The sequence below is a fragment of the Neofelis nebulosa genome, chromosome 1, assembly GCF_028018385.1.
Source record: "Neofelis nebulosa isolate mNeoNeb1 chromosome 1, mNeoNeb1.pri, whole genome shotgun sequence".
Classification (NCBI taxonomy): domain Eukaryota; kingdom Metazoa; phylum Chordata; class Mammalia; order Carnivora; family Felidae; genus Neofelis; species Neofelis nebulosa.
Genome location: NC_080782.1, coordinates 29,318,990 through 29,346,618, shown reverse-complemented (window position 1 = coordinate 29,346,618; position 27,629 = coordinate 29,318,990). Strand labels below are relative to the sequence as shown.

Sequence of the window (27,629 nt, the reverse complement as noted above, 5' to 3'; positions counted from 1 at the left end):
AAAGTCCTGGAATGTGCCAGAGTTTAATCATAGCACTATAAAAGTTGTGCTCTTCTGTTAGTAAACGCTAGTCCATCATAGGTTTTTGTTGGGTGTTCATTTTGTTTGAAATGTTTAAAGCTACTTCCCCACTCCAATTGCTAATGTAATATTTATTATATAAAATTTGCCAGGGGGAGCATAGAGGAGATGGTTAAAATCACCATCCAGAGAGTGTTGTTCTTAACCCTTTAGCATAGTCTTCCAGCCTTTTCTTCTGTGCCCATGTACAACGTACTCTTTTGCTTGATTTTTAAACAAAATAGAGTTATTTTATATATAACATTGTATGAACTGCTTTTTAATTTAATAATTGATTATGAACAAATTTCCATGTCATCATTCATGTGCATATATTCTTCTACAACCTTATTTTAGCTATTTATTCATTCATTCATTCATTCATTCATTTAAATTTATTTTTGAGAAAGAGAGAGAGCATGAGTGCATAAGCAGAGAAGGGGCAAAGAGAGAGGGAGAGAGAGAATCCCAAGAAGGCTCCACATTCAGCATGGAGACCAACACTGGGCTTGATCCCATGACCCTGAAATCATGACCTGAGCCCAAATCAAGAGTCCAGTGCTCAACCGAGTCACCCAGGTGCCCCTCTGCAGCCTTGTTTTTAGCAGTTGTATGCTCTTCCTTAAATGGATGTAGTAAAATTCCTTTAGGCAATTCTCTATGATTAGACATGTATTTTATTTCTATTTTTTCCCTTTTACAAACAACATTGTGTTTAACCTAAGCAAATGGATAAATCATTGCAGAGGTAAGATTATTTTCTTGGGATACATTCTTAGTGGTGGAATTGCGAGGTCAAAGGATATATATGTTTTTTTAAGATTTTTGTTGTTGTGGGTTTTTTTTTGTTGGTTTGTTTGCTTATTTTCTGACAGTTGGCCCTCCAATCAGCAGTATAGGGGTATATTCTCAGTAATATTGGGTATTATTTTTATTTTTCCCCAATTTTCAAAGTGGAAAATACTATGCTGCTGTGGTTTTAATTTAAGGCAGGCTGTCTTAATGTTCTCTTCCTTTATTGGCCATACCCAGAGGAGACTGGAAAAATCATTATGATGACATACTTCCCAAAATACCAAGAAGACTAGAAGTCTAGTCTTTTTTTTCTCAGACTGAAGCTTTTGCCTAGAATATTTTGAAAGCAACCATATTCTTCCACAACTGAGTCTCAAATTATCAGTCCCCAGAAACCACAATCCATAAGGCTGTAAAGCACGTGAATGCAATTGAGAACAGCGTTCAACAGCATTGACTGCTACAAGAACTATCATCTAGAGATCTGAATTGACAAGTGACACTGGGCAGTGTTTGCTATGCTGCTGAGTAGCATTCAGTTACTCTTCTGGAGTTTAAAAGTATTCATTGAGTATAGTGGCCTTGATTTTTTTTCCTCCAAGCTACATTGGCACCTTGCTATTATGCAAAGTTCAGCAGAGGTCCAAGAAAGCAAAGCGATTGGTTTCAGAGAGTGAGGTCTGGCTATGGATTTGTTTATGGAGGCATTCTGAGTTTGTGGCTTTGGCCTACCCCCCCCCACCCCCAAACCACACCAAAGTTCCAGCTTTTTAATATACAGACCATGATTAATTGGCATTTAACTCCTCAGAGGGCATAACCAGATTCAACACATAGGTACTTTCTAACCCTCCCTGCTATATGCTGAAGTGCTTTATGTTATAAAATTGTACTTTTTGGGTGATCATTTAGATAAAAGTCACTTATTGTTTAGCAACTATCTGAACGACAACTATGCAAAGCACTGTGCCAGACATGGTACATCAGTTGAACCAAGCCAACTAAACTATGGTTTCCAGTCCCCATAGTATTTACATTCTACAGCAGCAGATGCTAAACAGTCCAGCACAGGAATCCAGTAGGCTTCTCTCCCTACTTGTTGCTGTCTTTATAGATTCTTCTGTGATAGTTCAAATCCATTTATCTATAACATTGATCTGAGATCACATTTATAAACATTAACTTATATGTCTACAAAGCCTCAACAAAGTTCAGTTCATATTACATGTGCGAGGTAGACTTAACCATACTTATGTTTTATAAACCATATTTATGTTTATATACTTTAAAATTCACAAAGTAAATGTTTAGAATGCTTTAAAAATTACACAATTCTCAATACATTATCTTATTTAATTCTTACAATAGTCAGGTGAGGTAGTGTATTAGTCAAGGTTCTCCAGAAAAACAGAATCTCTAGGATGTGTGTGTGTGTGTGTGTGTGTGTGTGTGTGTATAGATAGAGAGAGATCAAAATTTATTTTAAGAGATTGCCTCACACAATTAGGGAAGATGGCAAGTCCAAAATGCACTGTGTGGGCCACCAGGCTGGAGTCCCAGGCAAATTGCTGACCAACATTACAGTTGAAATCTGAAAGTGGTCTGCTGGCAGAATTCCCTCTTGCTCAGGGCAGGTCAGTCTTTTTTATATCCAGGCCTTTAGCTGATGGATGAGACCCACCAACATTCTGGAGGGTAATCCGCTTTACTCACAGTCTACCAGTTTAAATGTAAATATCATCCAGGGGCAGCTGAGTGACTCAGTTGGTGAAGTGTCCAACTTCAGCTCAGGTCACAATCTCACAGCTTGTGAGTTTGAGCCCCGCATTGGGCTCTACACTGACAACTCAGAGCCTGGAGCCTGCTTTGGATTCTGTGTCTCCCCCTCTCTCTTTGCCCCTCCCCTGCTCATGCTCATATATAGCTATCTCATAAAATCCATGATTTTTGAGATGCAATGTTTAATTTTTTTTTACTGATCCATATCAGAGAAACTTCTCTACAGATATTCAAGATGCATTAGTGTTCCTTCTGATTTTTCTTGCTCTGACACCAACTGGGTGTACTACAATTTAATTAAATTCTGTCATTATCCAGAGTTAATGAAGACTCCAGAAGTTAAGGGCTCAGTCTCAAGAGACCGATCCACTTAAATGCTAGCTACAAATTTCAGTTGTCTCCAAGCCACCTCCGTTTCTGCCTGGATGACTACAAATTTAAGGCTTCCCACAACTCTCCCAGGTTTGAAAATTTGCTAGAATGACTCACAGAACTCAAGAAAGCCCTATACTTATGATTACCATTTTATTATAAAGGATACAAATGAACAGCCAGCTGAACAGATACATAAGGCAAAGTGTCGGGGGTTTCTGAGCACATGGAGTCAAGGTATCCCACTCTCTCAAGACATCAGTAAGATCATCAGCCAGGAAGCTCCAGTAAGCATGGTGTCCAGAGTTTCCACATGGGATCTCGCTACATTTGCATGATTGATTAAATCAGTGACTATGATTGCACTCTGGCTTCAGTCTCTCTTCCCTCTCTGGAGGTTGGAAATGGAAAGTAGGGCTAGAAGGTCCAACCCTATACAACCTTGTTCTTTTTGGTGTGGCCAGCCTCTTCCTTGAGTTTCCTCGTTAGCATAACGAAGACAAATGGCCATCAGTTAGGAAATTCAGAGGGTTTTTCAAGCTCTGTGCAAGGAATGGAGAGCTAAAACCAGATCTATTCTTTATTACATCACATTTTGGCTGTCATTTTCAGGATGAATTCTTCTCTTAATATTAAGACAGTTTCCTGCAAGTCAAGGAGCACAGATTAACGCCCTCAACCACTTATTTATTCAGTACAGTTTTTACCAAGAGCTGGGAGCTATATTAGACACCAGAAATGCAAGTTTTTCTGCCCAAGTTTATTTTCTGTCATGTGCTTTTTTGAGGAATTCAGTAATAAGAACTCAGCTAATGGTACTTTTTCAACTTTTTGGGTGAAAGAAAAAGTGATTTGACTCCATAATATTGTGACCCTGCTGCATTAATCCTCATTCTGTGTATTTTGGCCACACTCCTCTTGAGGGTTTCAGAAGGCACTTAATTTAGCTTTGAACTTAGTAAATATAAATATAAAGGCTAAGTGGGGCATGTTTACTGTGAGACCAAATTTGCTCTGAGTCTAAACCATAAAACACAAATTATATTTAGATTGCCGCAAATGCACTATTTCCCTTGAAAATACTCTGTGAACATTTATGAATATACTTAATTTAGAACACTTAAAAAACTTAAGTGCTAAGGAATGAAGATACAACCATGAGAAAGGAAACGCAGTGGTGGCAAACAATGAAATAATGCCTTTTATATGAAAAGATAATGTGAGATACACACATTATGCTTCTCAAAATAGATTTGTATTAGCTTTCCTTCTTTGTGATTCTAAAACAGTGAAATGGCATAGACAACATGACATCTTTTGGGTGATACATGGCTAAATAAACGAGGATCAGAGGAAGGAACCCTGCACATATTTCTGTTTTTCTTCCACCAAAAGGGAACCTCAAAGTGGCTCAAATGAGTTTTGTTCTATCTACAAAACCATTACTCACATTTTTTTAAAAAAAAATCTTTTTTAACGTTTATTTATTTTTCAGACAGAGAGAGACAGAGCATGAACCGGGGAGGGCCAGAGAGAGGGAGACACAGAATCTGAAACAGGCTCCAGGCTCTGAGATGTCAGCACAGAACCCGACGCGGGGCTTGAACTCACGGACCGCGAAATCATGACCTGAGCCGAAGTCGGCCGCTTAACCGACTGAGCCACCCAGGCGCCCCCCCCCCCCATTACTCACATTTAAAGGCACAAATTGGTGGAAACAAATATAGACCATTTAAAAATAACTAGAAAGGAGAGAACTCATATTCTATTAGATTTGATCATATTCAAGCTCCCACTCAGTGCAGGAATTCTTTCCACTAAGCTTTCTTAATAGATGGCACATTTATGAGGATCTGAAATATATATATATAATGGTTTAAACTCCATTTTCCCACTTCACACTCATTAGGATGGCTACTATCAAAAGAAAAAAAAATAGAAGATAACAAGTGTTGGCAAGAATGTGGAGAAATTAGAACTCTTATACACTGCTGGTGGGAATGGAAAATAGTGCATCTGATGGAAAATAGTATGGCAATTCCTCAAACACTACAAATAGAATTACCATGTGATCCAGCAATTCTACTTCCAGGTATATCCCCAAAAGAAGTGACAGCAGGGAATCAAACAGGTACTTGCACACCAATGCTCATAGCAGCATTATTTACAATAGCCAAAAGGTGAAAGCACATCTTTCCATTGACAAGTGAATAAACAAAATGTGACGTATATATATATATATATATATATATATATATATTTTCTTGAAAATATTATTCAGCCTTAAAAAGAAAGTAAATTCTGATACATGCTACATCATGGATGAATCTTGAGGACATTATGCTAAATGAAACAAGCAAGTCACAAAGAGATGAATACTATATGATTCCACTCATATGAGATTGCTAGAGTAGTCATTTTCAGAGACATAGCAGAATGGGGGTTGCCAAGGGCTGGGAGGGGGAATAGGGAGTTATTATTTAATGGTATAGAGTTTCAGTTTTGCAAGATGAATACGTTCTAGAGATTGCACAATAGTGTGAATCAGTTAGCACTATTGAACTATGTGCTTAAAAATGAGTAAGATGGTAAATTTTATGGTATGAAAAAAATTTTTAAGCCATTACTGGCCAAAGCCATCCCTAATTATGTTTCTGAATTTGGGCTTAAAAAAACAAAAACAAAACAAACCTTCATTTTTCCTATTCCTAAAACCAAAACTAGAAGGAAATATTCTGCTCATCTCTGATTCCCAAAAGCTATTTCTTTGAAAACATTAATAAAATTAATAAACTCCTAATTTTTACAAAAAAAACCCAAAACATTACCAATATCAGGAATGATATAGAGTGTCATTATAGATCCTACAGCTATTAGAGTGATAATAAAGGAATATTATGAATAACACTGTGCCAGAAAGACACCAAAAAAAAAAAAAATTCAACAGCCACTCACATAAAAACTCCAAAAGGATTTAGAATAGAAAGGAACTTCCTCAACCCAAAAAGAACATTTTCAAAAAACTGACAGCTAGTATAGTGCTTTCATTGTCAGTGAAAGACTTAATACTTCCCTATGAAGATTGGGAAGCAAGCAAGGATGTCCACTATAGTCACTTCTATTCAACATTATGGAATAGGACTGAAGGTCTTAGCCAATGTACTAGGTTAAGAAAAAGAAATAGGGGTGCCTGGGTGGCTCAGTTGGTTGAGCATCTGACTTCGGCTCAGGTCATGATCTCATGGTTTGTGAGTTCGAGCCCCGTGTTGGGCTCTGTGCTGACAGCTCAGAGCCTGGAGCCTGCTTCTGATTCTGTCTCCCTCTCTCTCTCCCCTCCCCCACTCATGCTCTGTCTCTGTCTTAGAAATAAATAAACATTGGGGCGCCTGGGTGGCTCAGTCGGTTAGGCGTCCGACTTCAGCTCAGGTCACGATCTCAGGGTCCGTGAGTTCGAGCCCCACGTCGGGCTCTGGGCCGATGGCTCAGAGCCTGGAGCCTGCTTCCGATTCTGTGTCTCCCTCTCTCTCTGCCCCTCCCCTGTTCATGCTCTGTCTCTCTCTGTCTCAAAAACAAATAAACGTTAAAAAAAAAAAAAAAAGAAAGAAAGAAAGAAACATTAAAAATTTTTTTTTAAGAAAGAAAAAGAAAAAAATAAAAGTTTTATATTTTGGAAATAAAGAGGTAAAACTATATTCACAGATGAATGATAGCTGGTATAGGAAAAACTTTAGGAATCAATTAAAAGAAAAAAAAATACTACAACTAATAAGTGAGTTACCAAGATCACAGATAACAGCATACAAAGTCAGTATACTAAAAACAACCATATTTCTATATATTAGCAAAGAATAATTGGAAGTTGAAAACTTTTAAGTATTCTTTTAGTAGTACATTTTTTATAAAAAAAATAGTAAAGGAGTTATTAACAAAAGATGTGCAAGACCGGTACACTTAAAACAAACATTGTAGAGAAAAGCTACAGAAGATTGAACTAAATACATAAATTGGAAGGTTCAATTTATTAAGATATTAACCCTCCCCAAATTGATCTAGAGAGTCAAGGCCATCTCAATCAAAATTCCCACAGACTCTTTTTTCATTGACAAGCTAATCTTTAATTTATAAGGAAATGCAAAGGACCTAAAATAACTAAAATCTTGAAAAAGAAGAACAAATTTGATAACTTATGCTTTGGATTTCAACTTATAATAATCAAGATGGTATAATATTGGTATAAAGTTAGAAAATTTATTATTGAAACAGAAGAGGGAGCCCAGAAATTGACTCACTCATTTTTGGCCAGTTTTTGACAAAGATATCGAGATAGTTCAAAGAAGGAAAAGATACTACTTTTTGTAATACCCCTGGAACAAATAGCCCTCATTACCCACCTCACACAAAAATTAATTTGAGATGAAATATGAAAACACAGAAGCTTAATCTGTAAAACTTCTGGAGGAAAAACACGGGAAAATATTTTCATAAATTGGAACAGGTAATTTTTACAGACACAGAAAGTACTAACCATAAAAAATAGATAAACTAGACTACCAACATTAAAAATATTTGTTTTTTAAAAGATTACATTAATACAAGAAAAGAGAAACTGGGAGATGAGTGCCTGGGTGGCTCAATTGGTTAAACCTCTGACTTTGGCTCAGGTCATGATCTCACAATTCGTGAGTTCAAGCCCCATGTAGGGCTCTGTGCTGACAGCTCAGAGCCTGGAGCCTGCTTCAGATTCTGTGTTTCCTCTCTCTCTGCCCATCCCTCTGCTTGTGCTCTGTCTGTCTCTCTCTCAAAATAATAAACATTAAAAAAAAATTTTTTTAAAGAGAAACTGGGAGAAAACATTTGTGATATATAGATCTGGAAAAAAAGCTTGTAATCAGAATATGTAAAGAACTCAATATAAACAATTTGATTAAAAAATAAGCAAACAATCTGTCAGACACTTTAGAAAAAGGACATATAAATGTCTAAGAATCACATCAAAAAATGCTCAACATAATTAGTCATCAGGGAAATGTAAATTAAAACCTCTGTCAGATATCACTTCCCATTCACTAGAATAGCTAAAATTAAGAATGCCAATGATACTGTGTTGCAGAGACTGTAGAGCAATCAGAACTCCTATGTATTGCTGTAAAGTGATACGACCACTTTGGAAAATAGTCCGGCAATTTCTTTTATCGCTAAATCTACGCCTACCCTATGATAACCGATCACATTCTTAGGTATTTTCCCAAGAGGAATGAAAAGCAAAAAGCTTAGAGAAGAATGTTCATGGCAGATTTTATACCTATGAGCTCCAACATGTGAACCACTCAAATGTACATAAGCCTGTAAATGGATAAGCCAACTGTGGTATGTCCGTAGACTGGAATGTTATCCAGGAGTAGAAAGCAGGAAGTTGCGGTTACACATAACTACATGGATGAATCTGAAACTGTACGACATTTGGGGGGGTGAAGCCAAGAGGCTGGTCTATGGGGTGAAGGACCAAGGGCTTGGCACATGTGCAGCTCATACAGCACTACGCTGCCGCGCATGGGCTGGTAAGCTCTGGCAGTAGCATAGATTCTAACCCTTATGCTGTGTGATGGAAGGCCATCTCCTGAGGATGCTGTAGACATCTCAGATGGAAAATTCTGCTAGGGCAACTGCAAGATCCCTTTCAAAACCAAGATTCTGTGGTTTGCCCCCAATTCTTTCATTCATTTTGATGTTGTCTCCTCAACGGTGTTGTGCAAGTTCTTTGGGAGCAGTAAACTGGGTTTATACTGGAAACCACTCACAGCACTACATGTCAACGGTAAACAAATCATATTTTGTCATATGTCATCCTAACCCAAAAACTCCAGAGCCTGTGCTATAGCCCGAGTTTCCTTCCTCTCATGTGGGCTCATTTAAGTACCTGCAAACGATCTGAGTGATGGCTGGCCCTTGAACTCAGTTTGTCATTCAGTTTTAAATGTGTTGCTATTCGAGTCACCAGTTGATCTGTATGTAAACCGCTCACCACATCCAAATGTCTCCCAAAAGGGGTATTTAACTGTAAAACAATAGGTAAGAAAATGCAGCAGTATCAGTGCAAACACATCAGATCAGAGCAGGTGGCCTGTTTACTGGGCTAGCAGTTTTCACTGAAATTTAAATATTTGCATGATATATGTTTCTTAAACTGCACGAAGTGTGAAAGATTGCAATGTACCACTTTTGGAACTGGGCCAATATGGCCTTGGAGAGATGATTTAGATTTTAACAAAATAAATAAGAAGTATCAAAAAGTCCAAATTAAACAGAGGCTAAGCAATAGTCATTATTATAACTCACTTTTTTTTTTTTTTTTTTTTAGCGTTTATTTATTTTTGAGACAGAGAGAGACAAAGCATGAACGGGGGAGGGTCAGAAAGAGGGAGACACAGAATCCGAAACAGGCTCCAGGCTCTGAGCTGTCAGCACAGAGCCCGACGCGGGGCTCGAACTCACAGATCGCGAGATCATGACCCGGGCGGAAGTCGGCCGCTTAACCGACTGAGCCACCCAGGCGCCCCAATATAACTCACTTTTTTATTTAAACTGGGGACTCTATTCAGAATAAAGTGCTGGCTCAAAGTGCTCATTATATTAAATCATTAACTTGACTTGAAATCTTAACATTTAGGCCAGGTAAATTTCACACGTGACTTGCTTTTTAATGAAATCTATTGGTAAAGCTAGCATAATAACCAAAGGCAGGATTCAAAATGCAGTAAATACTCATATCCAGTAAAAAGCTGCATTCCTTCTACCCAATGATCAGATATCTCACCCTGTGTAGATGGTCAATAAATAAGCACGAGGTCATAAGAGTGAGATCTAGATTACTGACAAGAGATGATGATAGTCGGAAGATATCTTTTGATACTAAACCATCAAAGAGCATGAAACATGCATCTATGAATTGAGCCAGAAGGAGACAGAGGCTAAACTGTAACTGATGAAATGGAAACTGACCTATATACTCGAACGGCAGAGCGAAAAGATTTTTGTAAGTCTCTCGTATCACTGCAGAATGGGCTTCAGGTCCTAAAAGAACCCACAGCTAACAGGACACAAGTTCCTTTCCCTCAGCAGATGCAGAGAAACTACCAAGTCTCCGGACATGACAGCTTAGTAACTGGATTGTCCCTCTTGAGTAGGAATCTGTAATGACTGGTTTCAATAATTGGCTCCAAATCCTTTCTTGTTCTGATAAAAGGAAGTAGTTCATGACAAGAAGGTATGTTACCATCTGGAGAAAAAAGAGTAAAGCAGGGAGACTTGATGGAAAAGGACCATTTTGGTCTAGGCCTGTCTGTGTTAAACTGTAGTTGACTTGCAGAGAAATGAAGTCACAGATAAGGATTTATGTGTATGTGTGTTTTTATAAATTGAGTGTGAGTAAGACATATACCAGAGCTACAGATTATGAGGGTCTATTCGTTCAACAAGACTGACTTTGTCATAAGGAACTTCATGTATGAAGTATGGATTCAAGTGTGGATTAGTTTTGGTATTAGTTGCCATTTTTCTTTCTGAAAATTGAATACGCTAAAATTAATTAGTAGAGGTGATTGTTTTGATCGTAGAATGAAGCAAAGTAGATTTTGAGGGACTTGCAGAAAGCTCTAGCTACAAATAAAAAGAGAAAAAAAGCATAAAGATTTAGAAAACAAATCTTCAAAAAACACCCATAATAGATGTGCCGATGTCTTTCTAATTTTGTAAACATTTCTTATATTTTAAGGTTTAAATTCACAATATTGTTATTGTCTTTTACTTTGCTCGTAGCAGGCTATTAATGTTTATTTAGTAAATCAATACTTTTCCCCCAAAAGTTCATCCAAGTGATTAATATTCCTAAATTACTGAGTGTTCGAGCTTTAAACTCCACTTAGGGCAATGGATCTTCACATACTAGAAAACTGAAAGCAGAGGAGAGAAGTGACTTACTCAAAGTTAATAGCTAGTGCAAAGAGCCGGTACTATACTTCTACATTTGTTTGAGAATGTTATGAAGAAAGGGCCAGCATAATAAAAAGTATCTACAATGCATTAAAAAATTAAGGCAAAATAAACTTGAGTTGTACCTTATTTAAAAATACTCACAGAAAGAGTATTTACTTGTGTAATAATCTTAGTATTAAGCAGGTAGAGAAAATGATGAGTATACGAGGGAGGGGAAGGAGAAACAGGAAGAGGGAGGAAGGGAAAAGCGTGGAGAAGCAAGGAACCAGGCGCTAGAGAGAAATATGCAGCCAATTGAGAGCAAAGAAAGGAGAAGAAGCAAATGAAGAAAAGCTGATTTAAAAAAAAAAAAAAAAAAAAAGGTCCAACATGTGCTACATACATACACCGGGATATTATTCAGCCTTAGAAAGGAATGAGATTCTTCATACATGCTACAGCATGGATGAACCTTGAAGATACGCTAAGTGAAGTAAGTCAGGTACAAAAAGACACAGATTGCATGATTCCACTTCTACAAAGTGTCCTAGGGCAGGTGGATCCACAGAGTCAGAAAGCAGAGTGTGCTTTGGTGGGAATGCAAGCTGGTGCAGCCACCCTGGAAAACAATATGGAGGTTCCTCAAAAAACTAAAAATAGAACTACTCTACGACCCAGCAACTGCACTACTAGGCATTTATCCATGGGATGCAGGTGTGCTACATATGCACCCTCATGTTTACAGCAGCACTATCAACAATAGCCAAAGTATGGAAAGAGCCCAAATGTCCATCGATGGATGAATGGATAAAGAAGATGTGGTATATATATACAATGGAGTATTACTCGGCAATCAAAAAGAATGAAATCTTGCCATTTGCAACTACGTGGATGGAACTGGCGGGTATTATGCTAAGTGAAACGAGTCAGTCAGAGAAAGACAAAAATCATATGACTTCACTCATATGAGGACTTTAAGAGACAAAACAGATGAACATAAGGGAAGGGAAAAAATAATATAAAAACAGGGAGGGAGACAAAACAGAAGAGACTCATAAATATGGAGAAGGTTAGTGGAGGGGTGGTGGGAGGGGGGATGGGCTAAATGGGTAAGGGGCACTAAGGAATCTACTCCTGAAATCATTGTTGCACTATATGCTAACTAATTTGGATGTAAATTAAAAAAATAAAAAATAAAATAAAAAAAAAAAGAAAGTAGAGTGTGGTGACACAGGCTCTGGGGAGAGAGACATGGGGAAATAGCACTTCGTGGATACAGAGTTTCAGTTTAGGATGATGGAAAAGTTCTCAAGATGGACGGTGGTAATAGTTACGCATCAGTGTGAATATACGTAATGTCACTGAACCGTACATTTTAAATGGTTAAAATGGTAAAATGTTATGTATATTTTCCCACAATAAAAAAAAAAACACTTAAAAGAAATGAATTGATTACAGGATCTCCTCTAATCCTTTCTTTTGGACTTATCACAATAGTTCACTGATCATGAAAACTTGAAGGAAAGAAAATGAATAGATTTAAAGGCTTGTTCTCAGTTTTCTTGAGAATTCTTCAAGTCGTATACATTTGAAAAGTGAAAGTTTTTCTCTTATAGTTTTCTTTAGCATGATGAACAAAATGTTTCTGGTAAGGATTACAAATTGCTACCTGGCCTTGACTTCTGCCAAACTAGCTCTAAATCAATGCAATAAGGTATCTGCGGCCGGCATTGCTGTATTCCTGCTCATTTCTGTGCCCGAGGGCCAGCAGGGCATTTCAGTGACGATGAATGGCCGCCTGCCGGCTTCTGTGAATTCCCAAGAAGAGAATGAGGTCTGGGCCTTCTGGGCTTGTGAGCTCCTTGGGTGGGCAGTTCTTGCTCCTTTCTTCTGGCCTAGGCCTCCAACATCTTGTTCTCAGGGGAACAACATCCATTTAGTCTTGTGGAAACAAGAAAACAAGGAGCCTTTTTTTCCTGCTTGCTCAAAGCCTCAGGACAAAGAGGAATAAGGAAAAGAGATTTGGAATTAGAAGAAGCCGCAATCAAACTTCTCCATCCGGTCTGTGTCCTTGGAATCTAGGAAGGAATTTAAAAATAGTGTGTTTCTTTAGTGAAGAGGAAGAGCTTAAATTTATCTGAATTCAGTGTATGAAGCTACGCTTCAGCCATATTGATTTATTAATAGTCTATGTGAAGAGTGACTTCTTACTAATATGGTATTTCATGTCAGAATCACCTCTTTAATTTTAGCAGTACAGAAATGCTAGAGAATTACTTAAAATAAAGAGATACCATTTTAAACCTGTGCATGTGCCTGGTCAATATTAATCTTCAACATGTCATAAAACCTTGACTATATTTCTGTTCCCCCTCCCTCAGCAAAATGGAGAGACCCATTTCTAACATATGGAAGCAGTTTCACACTGCAAGTTATTCCGAGGGGAAAATATGTGATTAATAAATGCTGTCAAATGAAATATGTATTTCCAAATGGTACCAAGTTGACCAAGCACATCCTATGACAGATTCCACATCTTTATTACCCCATATGCATAAATGAAGGAACAGTTTAGAGAAGGGCAAACAGCTCCTTTTAGCATCCTCCATCCGGAAGTCCCATGTTTGTTGCTGGGACACATATTCAAGTAATCAAAGATTGCAAGTAACCTTATCACAACATAGCTTTATTTATAAACAAAATAGCACCTACAAATTATGGAGAAATGGGTATGCTCTGTCCAAAGTAATACATTCGTCTGGGTTATTTTCGTCAGTGGCTGAATATATATATATTGACAAGAAGATTTTAGATGGCAAGGGTCACCATGCCATTTGCCTGCCGACATTCCAAAACAAACCTCTTTGGTCAGAATACGAAGAGAAAATGGTGAGACCAAGTGAAGCATCTTACAGTGTTTACAGAGGGCAAAACCAAAGTGCAGCTAGACTGACGCAGTCTGTGGCCACATCTCAACGAGGCTTTTACAAACCATGGAAGCAGGAGAACCCTCAGAGCCCAGGCACATCACAACTTCAGAAGAGAGGAAGCTGTCAAGTAGTCATTTAACTCACAATGGAAGCCAGGAGGGACCCTTTCTTACAGGAAAAATCTCTCCCGTGCTTTAGTCCCTAAATATTAGCTGTCTGGTCTCAGGCACATCCTGTAATTTTAGAGGCTTTCTTTTCTCATAAGCACAAGGGTCTAATAACCTACTTTTTGAGAATCCTATAATGCAGTAAGAGCGGCAGCTTACTGAGCATTTCGTACGTGCCAGGTGTTCTACCTCCGTTACCTTGCAACTCTGTGAAGTATGTTTTATTATCTCCATCTTACAGACAAGGAAACCTGGGCTCAGAAGCATCAAATGCCCTGCCCTGGCTTATTATTAGTAAATTCAGGAGATGGAATTTGAATCCAGGTCTCTTTTCCAACAAAGCTTGGATTTTTTAAAACCACGCATTCTGGACCTTAGTAAGCATTCATTGAGTCACCAAAAACTAATATATTTAAATCTGTCTTACAATAGGTAAAGTAGGATGGAAATGGAAGCCTTTAAATTACCCCAGTGCATAAAAGAAGCATCATGGGAGGTCACCAAGGTCCAACCTTTTATACTACTTCTTAAGGTCATATTAAGTTAAACAAAAGGCAAAAGGATAAAGATTAGTCGTGACATGCATAAGCATATCATATAGTAGCTACTGTCTTTAAGAATGAGAAAAAGAAATAATTTAAAAAGTCGGGGTGCCTGGGTGGCTCAGTTGGTTGAGCATCCGACTTCGGGTCAGGGCATGATCTCGCAGTCTATGGGTTCAAGCCCCGCATCGGGCTCTGTGCTGACAGCTCCGAGCCTGGAGCCTGCTTCGGATTCTGTGTCTCCCTCTCTCTGCCCCTTCCCCGCTCATGCTCTGGCTCTCTTTCTGTCAAAAATAAATAAAATATTAAAAAAAATTTTTAATAAAAAAAAGAATTTAAAAAGAAACGAAAAAAGAAATTTCTTAAATTTAATAATTTAAGAAAGAAATTCCAGTTTTGACACTGGAATAATAGTAAAATTTAATGGCGTATGCTATGATACCTATTGAAAAGGTCACCACTCACCCCCAAATATAAAGCATACTACACATGATGACCATATCTTTTGGGGTCAATTACAGAACACTCTCAAAATTATAAAGCCATTTTTACCCCTCACCATTGTGTTTTGATTGACAGAGTGATTTTGCCAGATGTTCTATACCACATGACTTAATTAAAATTATTTGTTTTTTAATCTGTGAACCTCTCTACTTACACAGGCATTAGTGAAGTGATTTTGAAAAATAAGAAATTTTCTTCAGTTGAATTCCTGCTGCTATAAATCTCCAGATTCTAAAATGCAAGTGAAATTAATTCACTGGCTATCGCCCACTACCGCACATAACTGGATTATAAATTAAGCAGCACAGTTTAGAGGTGAGGTTGGGTGAATGCATTCAACACGGAATTCTGAGGGCTTGGTCCTACCTCCAGAATGGTAGCAAGGGCCATGTTTGACACAGAGTCTGAGTCTTTTTGCTTCTTGCTCACATCAAAGACTTTTATTATCTCTATGCCTTGATTTTCCAAAGTTGGTCTGTGTATACATCTAGACCGATGTACAAACCAAGGGAGGAAAGTGTCTAGACTCTTTAGAACTTACGATGAACAGATCCCTTGAACACTATCAGTATGAGAAGCAGATGGGTTCAGAAAATAGGATGGCTTGGGCAAACTCTGGGTGATGATGGTTGTGTTCAGTGGGTTGAGAGAGAGTTTTCTCATCTTCTCCGATTTCCTATTATGAAATGATTCCCATTCTGAAAATGAGTGATTTCTTTATCAGCATGGTATTGACGAGAAGAGGAGTAGCTTTCTTTTTCTGTCCTAATGTTGATTTTTTGTCTCTAGTGTGGGCTTCTCATAATGAATCAAAACTAGAAATGCTCGATTTCTTAGAGTTGGCAGTTTCATAACTTCATTTTCAACAAGAACTTAAAGCAGCTCAAACAAATTAGACGTTAGTTGAAAGGCTGAGTGTTTTTCCCTTCTACTTCATATACTGTACTACTATAACAGTTTTATATTTCTGGTACACAGAATTGGTTATTGCTTCAGCAGCAATGACCAGTACTGGAATGCTTCCAGCAGGATCCATTCATCCTGTGTCTCAAGTTGAGCTAGTAGCTTTGTGAATCAGCCTGGAAACTTCTTGTGTAAACTGCCTCTATTTTCCTCTGGGGTCCTGGTTATTTTACTTCAACTCAGTACAAAACATCTCATAAAATAGAACCAAGAGTGTTCCATCACAGTTAATAGTGTCACTCTGTGGCCCTACCACCCCCTCTGTAAAGACAGTTTTTTATATGATGGTGGGTAATTTGTTATTTCATTCTTCTTGCATTTTTATTGAGCTCCTCCGTGTAGGGCTAGAAATAAGTACAGAATATCTCATGCTAGTGCTTCCCTCATAAATTGGCAGATTCCTTTTTCTTCTGGGGCTGCCACTTGCCCTTATTAAAACTGTCTTGGAGGGGTTCCTGGGTGGCTCAGTTGGTTAAGCCTCTGACATCGGCTCAGGTCATGATCTCGCGGTTCATGGGTTTGAGCCCTGTGTCTGGCTCTGTGTTGACAGCTCAGAGTCTGTAGCCTGCTTTGGATTCTGTGTCTCCCTTTCTCTCTGCTCCTTCCCTGCTTGTGCTCTCTCTTTCTCTCTCTCAAAAATAAATAAACATGAAAAAAAAAATAAAAATGTCTTGGAATATTTTAATATAATGTTGAGGTTTGTTTTTTCTTTTTACAAAAATCAAGATTATGATTCAGACCCTCTGTGTCTCTTCTTTCTGGGAGTCCATACAGAGACTAAGGTCACTTGCTATGATTTGCCTATTTTTTCTACAGAAGATCTCATTTTTAGAGTTGAAACTTCAGAGGTTTCAAATTTTTGGTGAATAATCCTAGTACTATGGCAATGTTTTTGATGTAGTTTATGCTTCCAGCCTAATTTTTTGCCTCGCAGAAATGAACATTTTAATGAACATTTAATAATCTCAAGCCAAGACATTTTCCAAAAACATTCTTTTTTTCAGGGACACCAAGGTCAGATTTCAGACATATCAAAACAGCAAACAAACTTTTGCATTTGAGAGGAAATCATTAATGGCTTCAAGCAAAATATCTGAATGACTGATTTCAGTATCAGTGTCAATATTTTAATATCCTTACTACAGAGATTTCTTTTGAAGTCTTCTGAATAGCCCTTAACTTCACCTTACACTGAATCATAATCATAGTATGGGGTTTGAGTAGCAATCCTTTTCTCATTAATTGTCAGGTTACTCAGAACATCTGGAGAGTTAGTCACTGACTCCAGGAGTCTCCACTGCCATCTTCCTAAATGTGGTATCAGGTGACAGAGACCTGGAGGTGCTTTCTAAGACTACCTCTTAACCATATGTATACATCACCTAGGGATCGTGTCAAATACGATCATTCTGTAGGTATGGGGTGGGCCTGAGAGTTTCTGTTTCTAACAAACACCCAGTAATGCTTCTGGTCTACCTGGACCACACTTTGACCAACAATCTCTAAAACTCTGTATGGACCACAGCCTGAATTCAGGCTGTGCTCCTGACATTAAAAGAAGAAGAAGAAAGATAGGGGCTCGATGAAGAGAAATGAGGAAGAAAACTAGGGATAAGAATATGGTAATGAGTGAAAGGAAAAAGAAAGATCTTTGAGGAACCATGAGGCATTTCCCTCAGACTAACAAGAGTCACAGGGTACCCACAGGTAATATCGGACTGGAGGGGAAGAGGACAGGGAATCTCACTTTTATTGAATGTCTCCTGTGCAACCTGTGGTCTGATATATTGCTATATGTTTATGTATGTATGGATAGATGATGCTAGATAGATAGATGATAGGCAAATAGATACTGGAATGTACTGTAAATATCTGGATATATAGAGAGATGTGTGCAAATATAGAGAATAGATAGATGATAGATGGTTCTGCTTTGTTCCAAATGGGTTTGAGGAGGAAGCTGTACGAGATGCTTCTATATGCATACATTGCTTCAAGCCTCATGACAAGCTTTTAAAATATATACACAGAGACACAGATCATAAAACTGAGGCTTGGATTAATTTAAAAAAAAATACAGTTCTAGGACTATTTGCCTTCCAAGCTCCCAAATCCATGCTTTGACCAGTTAGAGAGCTGGACACAAGTCAAAGAGGGTGGAGAGGACAGGGGCATAATGAACAATGTTGGAGCCTGGGCTAAGACAGTGCACAAGGAGAAGAAATTAGAGAAGAGGATGTGGCAGACATGTGGATAGGTCCAGGAAGAAAGGGAGAGGAAAAGGCAGGACCTGCCAGGGCTGCAGCCCAAGTGGATAATTCCAGTCCTGGTAGCAATTAAGAGGTGACCCATTTGGCATCACCTGCCTCTCAGTGGGAGGGGTTGTTGTTGCCACTCTCTTTCCTGCCAAGTCCATTTCCACAACCTTTCTGGCCCCGGCTAGGGCAGCCTGGTTCTATCCAGTGTGGAGGATTCAGTGTTCACCTTTCCCCAAATCCCAACGCAGCAAGAGGCGGTCCGCAGGACTCTGCTGTGTAGTAGAAATTTGGGGCCCCTAAGGGTGCCGGTCCTGTCCCCGCTGGGACTCTGAGTTGGGGGTGCTCCGTGCTCAGTGTCTTTCTCCTCTTCTGGATCTGCTTTTGGCTCTGCAGATCCTTTTGAACCTCCTTCTCTGAGATGATTCATTGGGAAAATCCTCCAGTTACGTTTTGATGAAACATATGAAAATAAAGGATAGGGACAAGGCCTTATGACCCACCTAAAACTGGGGGAGAGGGGAATTATGGTACATATTAGAAGGCTTGTACATGGTCAACCCTCAATACATATATTTTTTTTAAATAAATGGATTGATTAATTAATACATTACACACTTGATCTTAGCCAAAAGGCCGAGAAGCGATTAATGAATACATTATAAAGCAAAAAAGCATAAACTTAAAATTAGAAAATCATAAGAACCTTGCTTTTATTTTGAAAATTTCCTACTGGGTTAAGTAAAAAAACTGTTATGGACCCGATGGCTGGATAAATGCTTACCTTTGGCTTTGGCTTTGGAGCCAAAAGAACTGCTTGGAAGGGGGGAACAGAATCCAGATGGAAGAGGAGGTATGGAGATTATCTGCTTTGCAACTTATGTGCTGGGCCGAGTCAGGGAGAGAGGGTGGCTATGCTGAGGCTAATAAACCTTCAATCAGACAATGTATCCCTACATCCCAGCACAATGCCTGGCACAGAAAGGATGCCCAACGAATATTTGTTGAATTAATGAATAAAAGTGACATTCTTACTTTATCATATGTTCTCCAAGCTGCAAGTAACCCTTTACGATTTCCTCCTTAATGCTGCATTGAAGAGTGCTTTTGCCTGTGTTTAGCTGAATGTTTTGATTGAGGGAAAGTCAACGTGTTATTTGTCTAGAATTAGGCCTCATCATGCTATTTTAGGCATAACTATCCTAAGTTTGGTTTAGAAGAGGCTGATTTATAATTCCATTTCATAAGTATTCCCCTACACATTCACGAAGCCTATTTTCTTTCAAAGTCACTGGAGTTCTCATTTCTTAACTCTAATATAATTGCTGAACAGGAGCTTGTTTGAGAAGGAATAAAGAATTGAACCATAGTTTCATGTGGATGGGACTGCCAGTATGTTCTTGAGTATTTTCTGCTGGGACTCACTTGGTTCCAAGGACAGACAGTGCAGTAAAAAACTTGCATGAAAAACTGAGCAGGTTATCTCCGTGGACCACAAGAAGTACCCCCAGGTCATAGGGCCCCAGGAGCTTGGCAAGAGTGGCCTGGCAGAGTTTTGACACTCTCTTACGGGATTCAAATATGGGGAACTGGAGAACCCCTTTCTGGCATATAACAAAATGTAATTGGCAGTTCCTTGAAACTCCTCAGTGAGAGTTTTATTTATTCATCCCAGGGATGGCAAATTACCTTGGCTTGTATGCCAGGACAATATACTGGTAATGGCTATTGAAAACCTATAGTGAGAAAAATTCTGAGATCATATTTGGGCTCAGTAAGAAAGTGTCATTTTTACTTCAATTTAAAAAAGAAAGTGTTGTCTTAAGTGGTCAATGTCAGCTAAGGATTGGTGGCGTGCCATATATTTAATATTCTTTCTTTAAAGCTTTTTTTTTTGTCTTGTAAAAATCTAAGCAATTATATCTAAAAATCCATTGCCACATACACTCTGAGAGGTAAGTACTGTTATAGTCTTCATTTTGTTTTCCGATGAAGAAACTAAAGATACAAACATATTATTTCCCCAAGAATTAGTGCTACACAAGCCTCCCTAACTACAGAGCCCAAGCTCTTAACAAACATGTCATTTTCCCTAAGAATTCTGGAGTGCTGATATTTAAATCTGTTATCCCTCATTTACACCCTAGAATAAATGAGTTTCTCTCCATTGTCTTACCTAAAATAGGAAAATATAAAAGATTAATAAGGTCAATGGGGCTGAAGACAAAGTTTATCTACTTTACAACACTGTTTTAGACTGATTTTTAGGGGCACCTTGGGTGGCTCAGTCAGTTGAACATCTGACTCTTGATTTTGGCTCAGTCACGATCTCACTGTTTATGAGTTCCAGCCCCACATTGGGCTACATGCTAACAGTACAGAGTCTGTTTGGGATTCTCTCTCTCTCCCTCTGCCCCTCCCCTACTCTCTCTCTCTCTCTCAAAATGTAGAAACATTTTTTTTTAACAAGACTGATTCTTAGTTTAAATATTTAAAACATGGCAAGTATTTTCCTCTAATCAAGGAAGTATGCGCTATTTCTGGATTATTCTAAGGATCTACTTGAGATCCAACCCAAGTAGAAGAACTGTTCTTAGATGACATTTTTCAGCCCTTTGTGGTTTTTCATTCTAAAAGTAAACATGTTAATCATTATGCCCTAATGATATTCTAAATGCAGGTAATTATACTTTGTTTTCCTTAAACACTTAAAGTGTGTTCTTTAATGGGATGAGCTCACTATTTGTGGAAACAAATTATTATCACTTTCCCCAACTATTTATATCTGTAAATAACTGAAAATCATTTGTAAATATGCAAGTTCTAGTGTCCATGTAAACACAGTTTGGATTTTACCTAAAGGCAGGGAAAAACACAAAACAAAACAAAAAATCTTCAAATACTCGTAGTTGGTGTTAGAAATGTCAGAATATGATTTGACTTTTTGCCTGTTCTTTTCCTTTTACAGAAAAATCTGTCATTGCTCAGCCAATATTTGTTTTTGCAAAGAGAGAACAAACTTTTAAGGTAAGACGAAGCTACTTTTCTTTGTTTGATTTTCACTTTGACCAAGAAAATTATCTCTCAAGAAGCTGCTGTTACTAAATATCATTGCTGCCTTAGTTTAGGCTCTTGTTCTTTACTTAGCAGAGTAGTGCCTCCAGAATATTTATATAGTCGGTTTTTACTGGCAGCAATTCGGCTGAAATGGGAGGCCAGAGGCCTTGTCTTGAAGCTATGAATAACATACCATTTTTACCAAAATTATAGGGTTTTTTGGAGTGACTTGGAAAGGGGCAGGACTGAAAGAGGTCAGGAGGACTGAGACTCCTTGTGGGTCTCCACCACTGACCTAGCTTAAAACTGGGTATCAGATAAGTTCTAAACTCTGATACTTGATTTAAAAGGGATCTTGAAGAATTTATCTGCCTTTTCAGCCTCGTAACTAAAAGACACTGCTTTGAAAGACGAACGATAAGATTCATGGCTTTTCTCTTTAGCTTGATTAGGATTTTCTTGTTATTCGTTCTTGCTTATGCCAGGTCATTTACCCTACCACCCACAAAACTAACTAAAGAAAAGCTCAACCCCAAGCCCTTGTCGAAAAGTCTGTTTCCTGGGCCCCACCCCAGGCCAACCGCTTCAGAATCTTGAGAGTTGGTGTTTCAAAACCAACCAACTTTTAAATCAGTTCCCGCAAGCAATTCTGCAGTCACTGAAATACAAAACCGCTCTACGAAGACTTTGCTTTTTCTTGAATACATACCTAGTGAGCAAAGGTGAGTGGCTTTAACCTGGCCCATCTGAATAGACCTGGCTTTTGAGAATTCTCTGATCAAGTGACAGGGTGGAATTCTGACCTAAAATCAGCAAGTACTCAGCTCTCATTGACAGCTTTGCTTCTTTCCAGAGACCTGCAGAAGACACCCTGTACGAAGCAGCAGAACATGGTAATGACTTACATCCTTATTTCAAAATCAATCTGCATACAAAGAAAATAAGCAGGCACAAGCATGTAGACATGTGGCAACAACTGTGTAAAATGTAATGGTTTTTCTTGTGTTTAAACATGAAAGGAAAGTGGCTTTTGTTTTGACAGATGACATGTAGGTCCTGAGAACCTGACCCTAGTGACACTAAACTCCCTTGTTTCCCCATTGCCTGTGTCTCAACCTGCCAAAAACATTCTCTGTACGATCTCAAAATTCGTACGCAGTTTCTTGCTGAAGCCACTTGTTTCTAATTGTTCTTACTAGGATGATATGCCTACGGCTTTATAATCACCAAGCTGTTACCCCCAGTATTTAAACTTGTGCTTCAGGAGTTAACATGTTATCAGATGATGATCTATGTAGGCAAGAGGTAATTCTATTTGCCTTTCCATATCTTTGCTTGAGGATAATTTGTTATCCAAGCAATTTTACCCTTCACATTGAATTTCTTACAGAGTCTAATGGTTTTCTGAGAAAGCGCGTACGGTCTTCATCTTTTACTTTGCATACTACACATCTTCAGTCTCAAGGAGGTAGGTATAGACCTGACTGTTGGCCGTTCACTGTTATGTTTACTCCGAGTGTGAAATTACTGAGAAGCCTTCCAGATGGAAATGTTTTAAAAGTCTACCCATCAGATAATGTTTATAATAAGTTGCTGTATGAGGGGCCCCTGGGTGGCTCAGTCGGTTAAGTGTCCAACTTCAGCTCAGGTCATGATCCCATGGTTCGTGAGTTCAAGCCCTGAGTCAGGCTCCGTGCTGACAGCTCAGAGCCTGCAGCTGCTTCAGATTCTGTGTCTCCCTCTCTCTCTGCCCCTCCCCAACTCGTGCTTTGTCTCTCAAAAATAAACATTAAAAAAAAATGTAATAAATTGCTGAATGAAAACAGCAGTCTAAAAATGGATTGTATAGTGAGTCACTATGTACAAATTCAATTTATCAACATTGGATGAAAGATGGAAAGGACATAAGCCACAATGTCAGCAGTGGTTGTCTTAGGTAATGGGATTACAGGTGATTTGGGGTTTTCTACCCACTCTTTATATTTTGTTGTGTTTCCAAAGTGTCTGCATTAAGTATGCATTAGCTTTGTAATTAGAGGAAACTGCCATTTCTCCCTAAGTAACCACCTACTTAAACAAACAGATGTTTGCCTTCAAAAGAACACTTTAAGAACTTCATCGTGTACGTATTCGGAGTAAATCCATAACTTAGTTTGCCTCTCTTCTCCACTCAAAGCTCATTGGTGATCCCTTTTATAAATGACCGCATTGCCCCCTGCCTTGTACTACAGCTATTTGTGTGCGTGTCTGCTTCCCACTGTGAGCTCCTGGGGGTCATCTTCTTGCCTGATAGAGTGTCTTACACGTGCTGAGTACTCTGATATTTATTGGTCTGAATAGAAATTAATTTATAATTCTCACCACAGCCACATTTTATTTCTACTGATAAACATACAAAATCTTGTCTAAATTAGTGATTTAGAAATTTTTCTGAAACAGCAAAAGTTCAAATAAAAAGACACACAAAAACCAACCTCCTTACTGACTTTAGTTTGCAATTTGCTTCTAGCATCAGCCTTGTCCCAGAATCGAATGAGATCATCATCCTTCACTGACCTCCCGACCTTCCCTCCTTCTGGGCCAGGTAATAAACAGCTTCTGGAACTTCAAGCCTGACACTCTGGTTTTTCAAAATCCATTCTCGTTGATGGTGAACTTTCTTACTCAGCTATTATAAAATGCTGGCATTTTAGTGGAAAATAAAATAGAGGCCTTAGCCAAGTATGATTAGAAGAATGCCTTATGAATCCCAACTCCACAAATCCTGTTTGTTTCTGGTAGAAAGTTTGAACTTGAATTTTTTTAGGATTTCATGTTTATGATAGATAAAAATATTTTCTGTAAGGCAGCCATACAGAGGAACTTGTTTTATTTCACTTATTATTGTGCATCTGTATGGTTCATGGTAGCTATGGTACTCAAAATATACAGCTATGCTTCAGATTCTTATTCTAAAGTTTATGCTTTAGATGATATTCTAAGGTTTAGAATATGATCCCTTTTAAACTTTTCACTAATTAAAACATTACTTCTTTTGATTTGGAATTTGTAGTGCTTTGCTAAGTAGATCTATTTTATCATTACAAAATATTTGAGATGGTTGGAACATTCTCTACATAAAAATTATGATTTATATTCTTTTTGTGTTTGTTTCTACTGAACAACCAGCTGCCTTTTCCAAGTTAATCTTGCCACTAAGAAACTAAAAAAATACAAACTATTCGCTTCCTTTCAACTGATCCCTCTCTACCTGGGAGCCACAGAGTTCTCAAACTAACGAATTTATATTCTTATTAATAATTCCAAGCATGGCTGAGCAACATATATGTCAGATAACTTTCAGATACAGAATAAATACTTTCTAGATCAATATACCCCATTTAAACCTCACTGACAAGTTACAGACATTAAGAGGAATTGGGGTCCTAGCCTAGAGAATTTGTTTTATTGTATTTGTGCATAAAATAAAGGGATGGCTGTAAGTATCTGAATAACTGTTTCGATTTATTAGTATCTTAAGTTAGACACACATACACAAAAAGACTAAAGAACATTGATATCAGTAAACATCATTCCACTTTATGTTGTGCAGTATGTTGGTGGTGTTGGAATGGAGAAAAATAGTACAACTTTATACGGCCCTTTGGTGCTCGTTTTCAATAATAAAGATCATAAACCATTTAGTTGCACTTTGAATTAGAGAAGCAATTCTACCCCAACATTTATAATATGTTATAATACTTAGAAGAAGCAATTCTTATTCTTTTCTCATTTCCACTAATCAAATGCTCGAAGGTTGCTGTTTCTGCAGTTTGCAACCAAGAGATGATCTCTTTGAAATGTACAGTAATTCTGCATTTGCAGCTACCACCATATTTTTCATGCTATGAACACACCTCATAGAAAAATCACCTAGCATAACAGTCATCTTCTGTCTGTAGGTATCACCAGGGTAGAGAAAGGGGCAGAATTTGCTAATAGGTTCATAACATTTTATAAGAAATACATATTAACGTACACATAGGGACCACTATCATCAGATTTCATAATATGTACTCATTTTCAGTACCCATTTTTATGATTCTAGAGAAGACCGCCTATTCCATTAGTGGCCCAATTTTCACTTATATTTCTGAAGGTAAACAGAACTATGTGGCAAAACTCACTGCCATCAGTCATTGTTAGCCCACCTGCCTTCTCAGCACACTGCCAACAGTGACATCTACTGGTGAGCTTAAGACAGGACTGTTAAAACCCAAATCATGTAGAAACTGACACTCTTAGATTTAAATTTTTCTAAATTGTTTTTCTTACAGTGAAGAAAAACAATGTTTTTATGACATCAACTCATGTGCAAAGGAATGTTGATATGAACAGTGCAGAACAAGGTATGTAGTTTATTACAAGAACCTCTGAAATTTTACATTTTACCATTTATATTTTAATTTGGTGTGTGTGTGTGTGTGTGTGTGTGTGTGTGTGTGTTGGGGTACGGAGGTAGGACCCAGTGACAAAACATGAAAAAATATATTTGGTAAGCCAAGTCCCATGGTCAAAATGACTGGTTATTGGGTAAAATCTAGGCCAAAAGTAAGCACTAACCAATTCATTGGCTATTTTGACTTTGGTTAGTTAACATTAACCCCTCATTTAATGATGACTTTAGAAAATAAGCGTTACATTGGTCAAAATATGGAGGAAGAAGTATTTCCCTAAAGATATATTGACTCTTGAATCCTGTTCTTTTAAGGTCCCGTGAAACATTCCGAACATGTTCTAAGACCTGCTATTTTGCAACCACCTCAAGCTCAAAGGTGTGAAAAAGCAAGAAAAACATTTGGACACGATACCTTGGAATCCTGCAAGATTAAAGACAAAACAAAAAATAAGGTAAGGAACCTCCAATGGCAGGACTGACACAAATTCTCCGTCTTTCATTTAGTAGATTGCTGTGGGCCCTACATCCAAAGTTAGGGGCTGCCTGACTTTTGTTCTGTTGCTGAGGTCACTGCCAGGCTGGAGAAACACCCCAGACTATAGCAAAAAGCCCTCAGTAACCTTATTCAACTTGTCCTCTTAAACTGGAGAGTAGTTTCTAGGAACTAGTTTTGTGGTCTCCCCCAAGCTGAAAAACTGAGTCCCTTGGGGTAGAAACTTCTGGGGTCTTATTCCAGTGCACTGATCCCACGTGAGAATAGGGGGAGCAATGAGGTGGCCAGCTCCAGGAGTCAGAAGTCGAAAAAGGAACATGGGCTTCCAGCATCTCCAGCTGGTTGACATCCTAGTGTGGCTTTGCCAGTTGAGGTCACGCCAGGTATCCATCCAGACCCACCTTCATGGATAATGGGAGCAGGGAACTACCCCCACAGGGTAGGGAATTGGGAGGGCTGGGGAAGCTTCTGAAGACAGAGAAGAAGTCTCTCTTCCAGTTGTTGTGGCTGACTGAATTCCTCAGTGTGGGCCTTTCTAGGGAGATTGTCATTTTGCTCAAGCCATGCAGATATGGGTTTGGGGATATTCTGTTGCTGTGTCTTCCAGAAGCCAATAGTTGAGAGGAATGGTACCAAAATCAGTAGGTTGGAATTTGAGAGTAATGCCATCCTTCGTTCGTCTCCAGCTAAACTGTTGAGGGTTGGTCACTTGTTTTGTTTTGTTTTGTTTTCCATACTGAACATAGAGAGAGTGACACATGGAAGCTGATAATACCAGCCATTTCATCAATGCAATGAAAAAAACATCAGATGGGTGGTAATCCTACCTCTGCCACTAACTGTGTTTACATTCTTGGACAAAGCACCCAATCTTCTCTATCAGTGAAGTCAGAGAGTTGAACTTGGTCAGCATTTGACAATATTTTTATAATTTCAAATCCTTTTTTTATAAGATATGACTTCATGAGACCTATTTTGAATTTTAAAAATCATTTAATCATTTCTGCATGGTATATGGTATGAGTTTTAAGTAAACCATGTTTTAAATTTCAAACCAGGGTGCCTGGGTGGCTCAGTCGGTTAACCTTCTGACTTCGGCTCAGGTCATGATCTCACGGTTTGTAAGCTCGTGCCCTGCTTTGCGTAAAAACATGAGCCCCACTTGGCCGAGCTCTGCTTCTCTCTCCCTCTCTCCTTCCCTCTCTCTCTGCCCCTCGTGGGATTCTCTCTCTCTCTCTTGCCCCTCGCTTACTTGCACCCTCTCTCTCAAAAAACTTTCAAATCAGTAGATTGTTAAAAGTTT

The 27,629-nt window shown here is 38.5% G+C and overlaps 1 protein-coding gene and 1 pseudogene across 5 annotated transcripts in view; one reads left to right on the top strand and one right to left on the bottom strand.

The window, feature by feature from the left end:
- RANBP3L (RAN binding protein 3 like) overlaps positions 1-27,629 on the top strand; it is a 286,469-nt gene that overhangs the window by 241,861 nt on the left and 16,979 nt on the right. For 3 of the 5 annotated variants that reach the window (XM_058717609.1, XM_058717619.1, XM_058717599.1), the window contains 6 exons: positions 21,307-21,365; positions 22,249-22,288; positions 22,786-22,863; positions 23,905-23,979; positions 25,712-25,783; positions 26,146-26,285. In XM_058717609.1, coding sequence (XP_058573592.1) covers positions 21,307-21,365; positions 22,249-22,288; positions 22,786-22,863; positions 23,905-23,979; positions 25,712-25,783; positions 26,146-26,285 — 464 coding nt within the window. Of the gene's footprint in view, positions 1-21,306; positions 21,366-21,690; positions 22,118-22,248; positions 22,289-22,323; positions 22,701-22,785; positions 22,864-23,904; positions 23,980-25,711; positions 25,784-26,145; positions 26,286-27,629 lie in introns of those variants that run through there. The other 2 variants (XM_058717625.1, XM_058717635.1) reach the window with 2 other exon arrangements.
- LOC131490110 (U2 spliceosomal RNA) lies at positions 18,823-18,986 on the bottom strand (annotated as a pseudogene).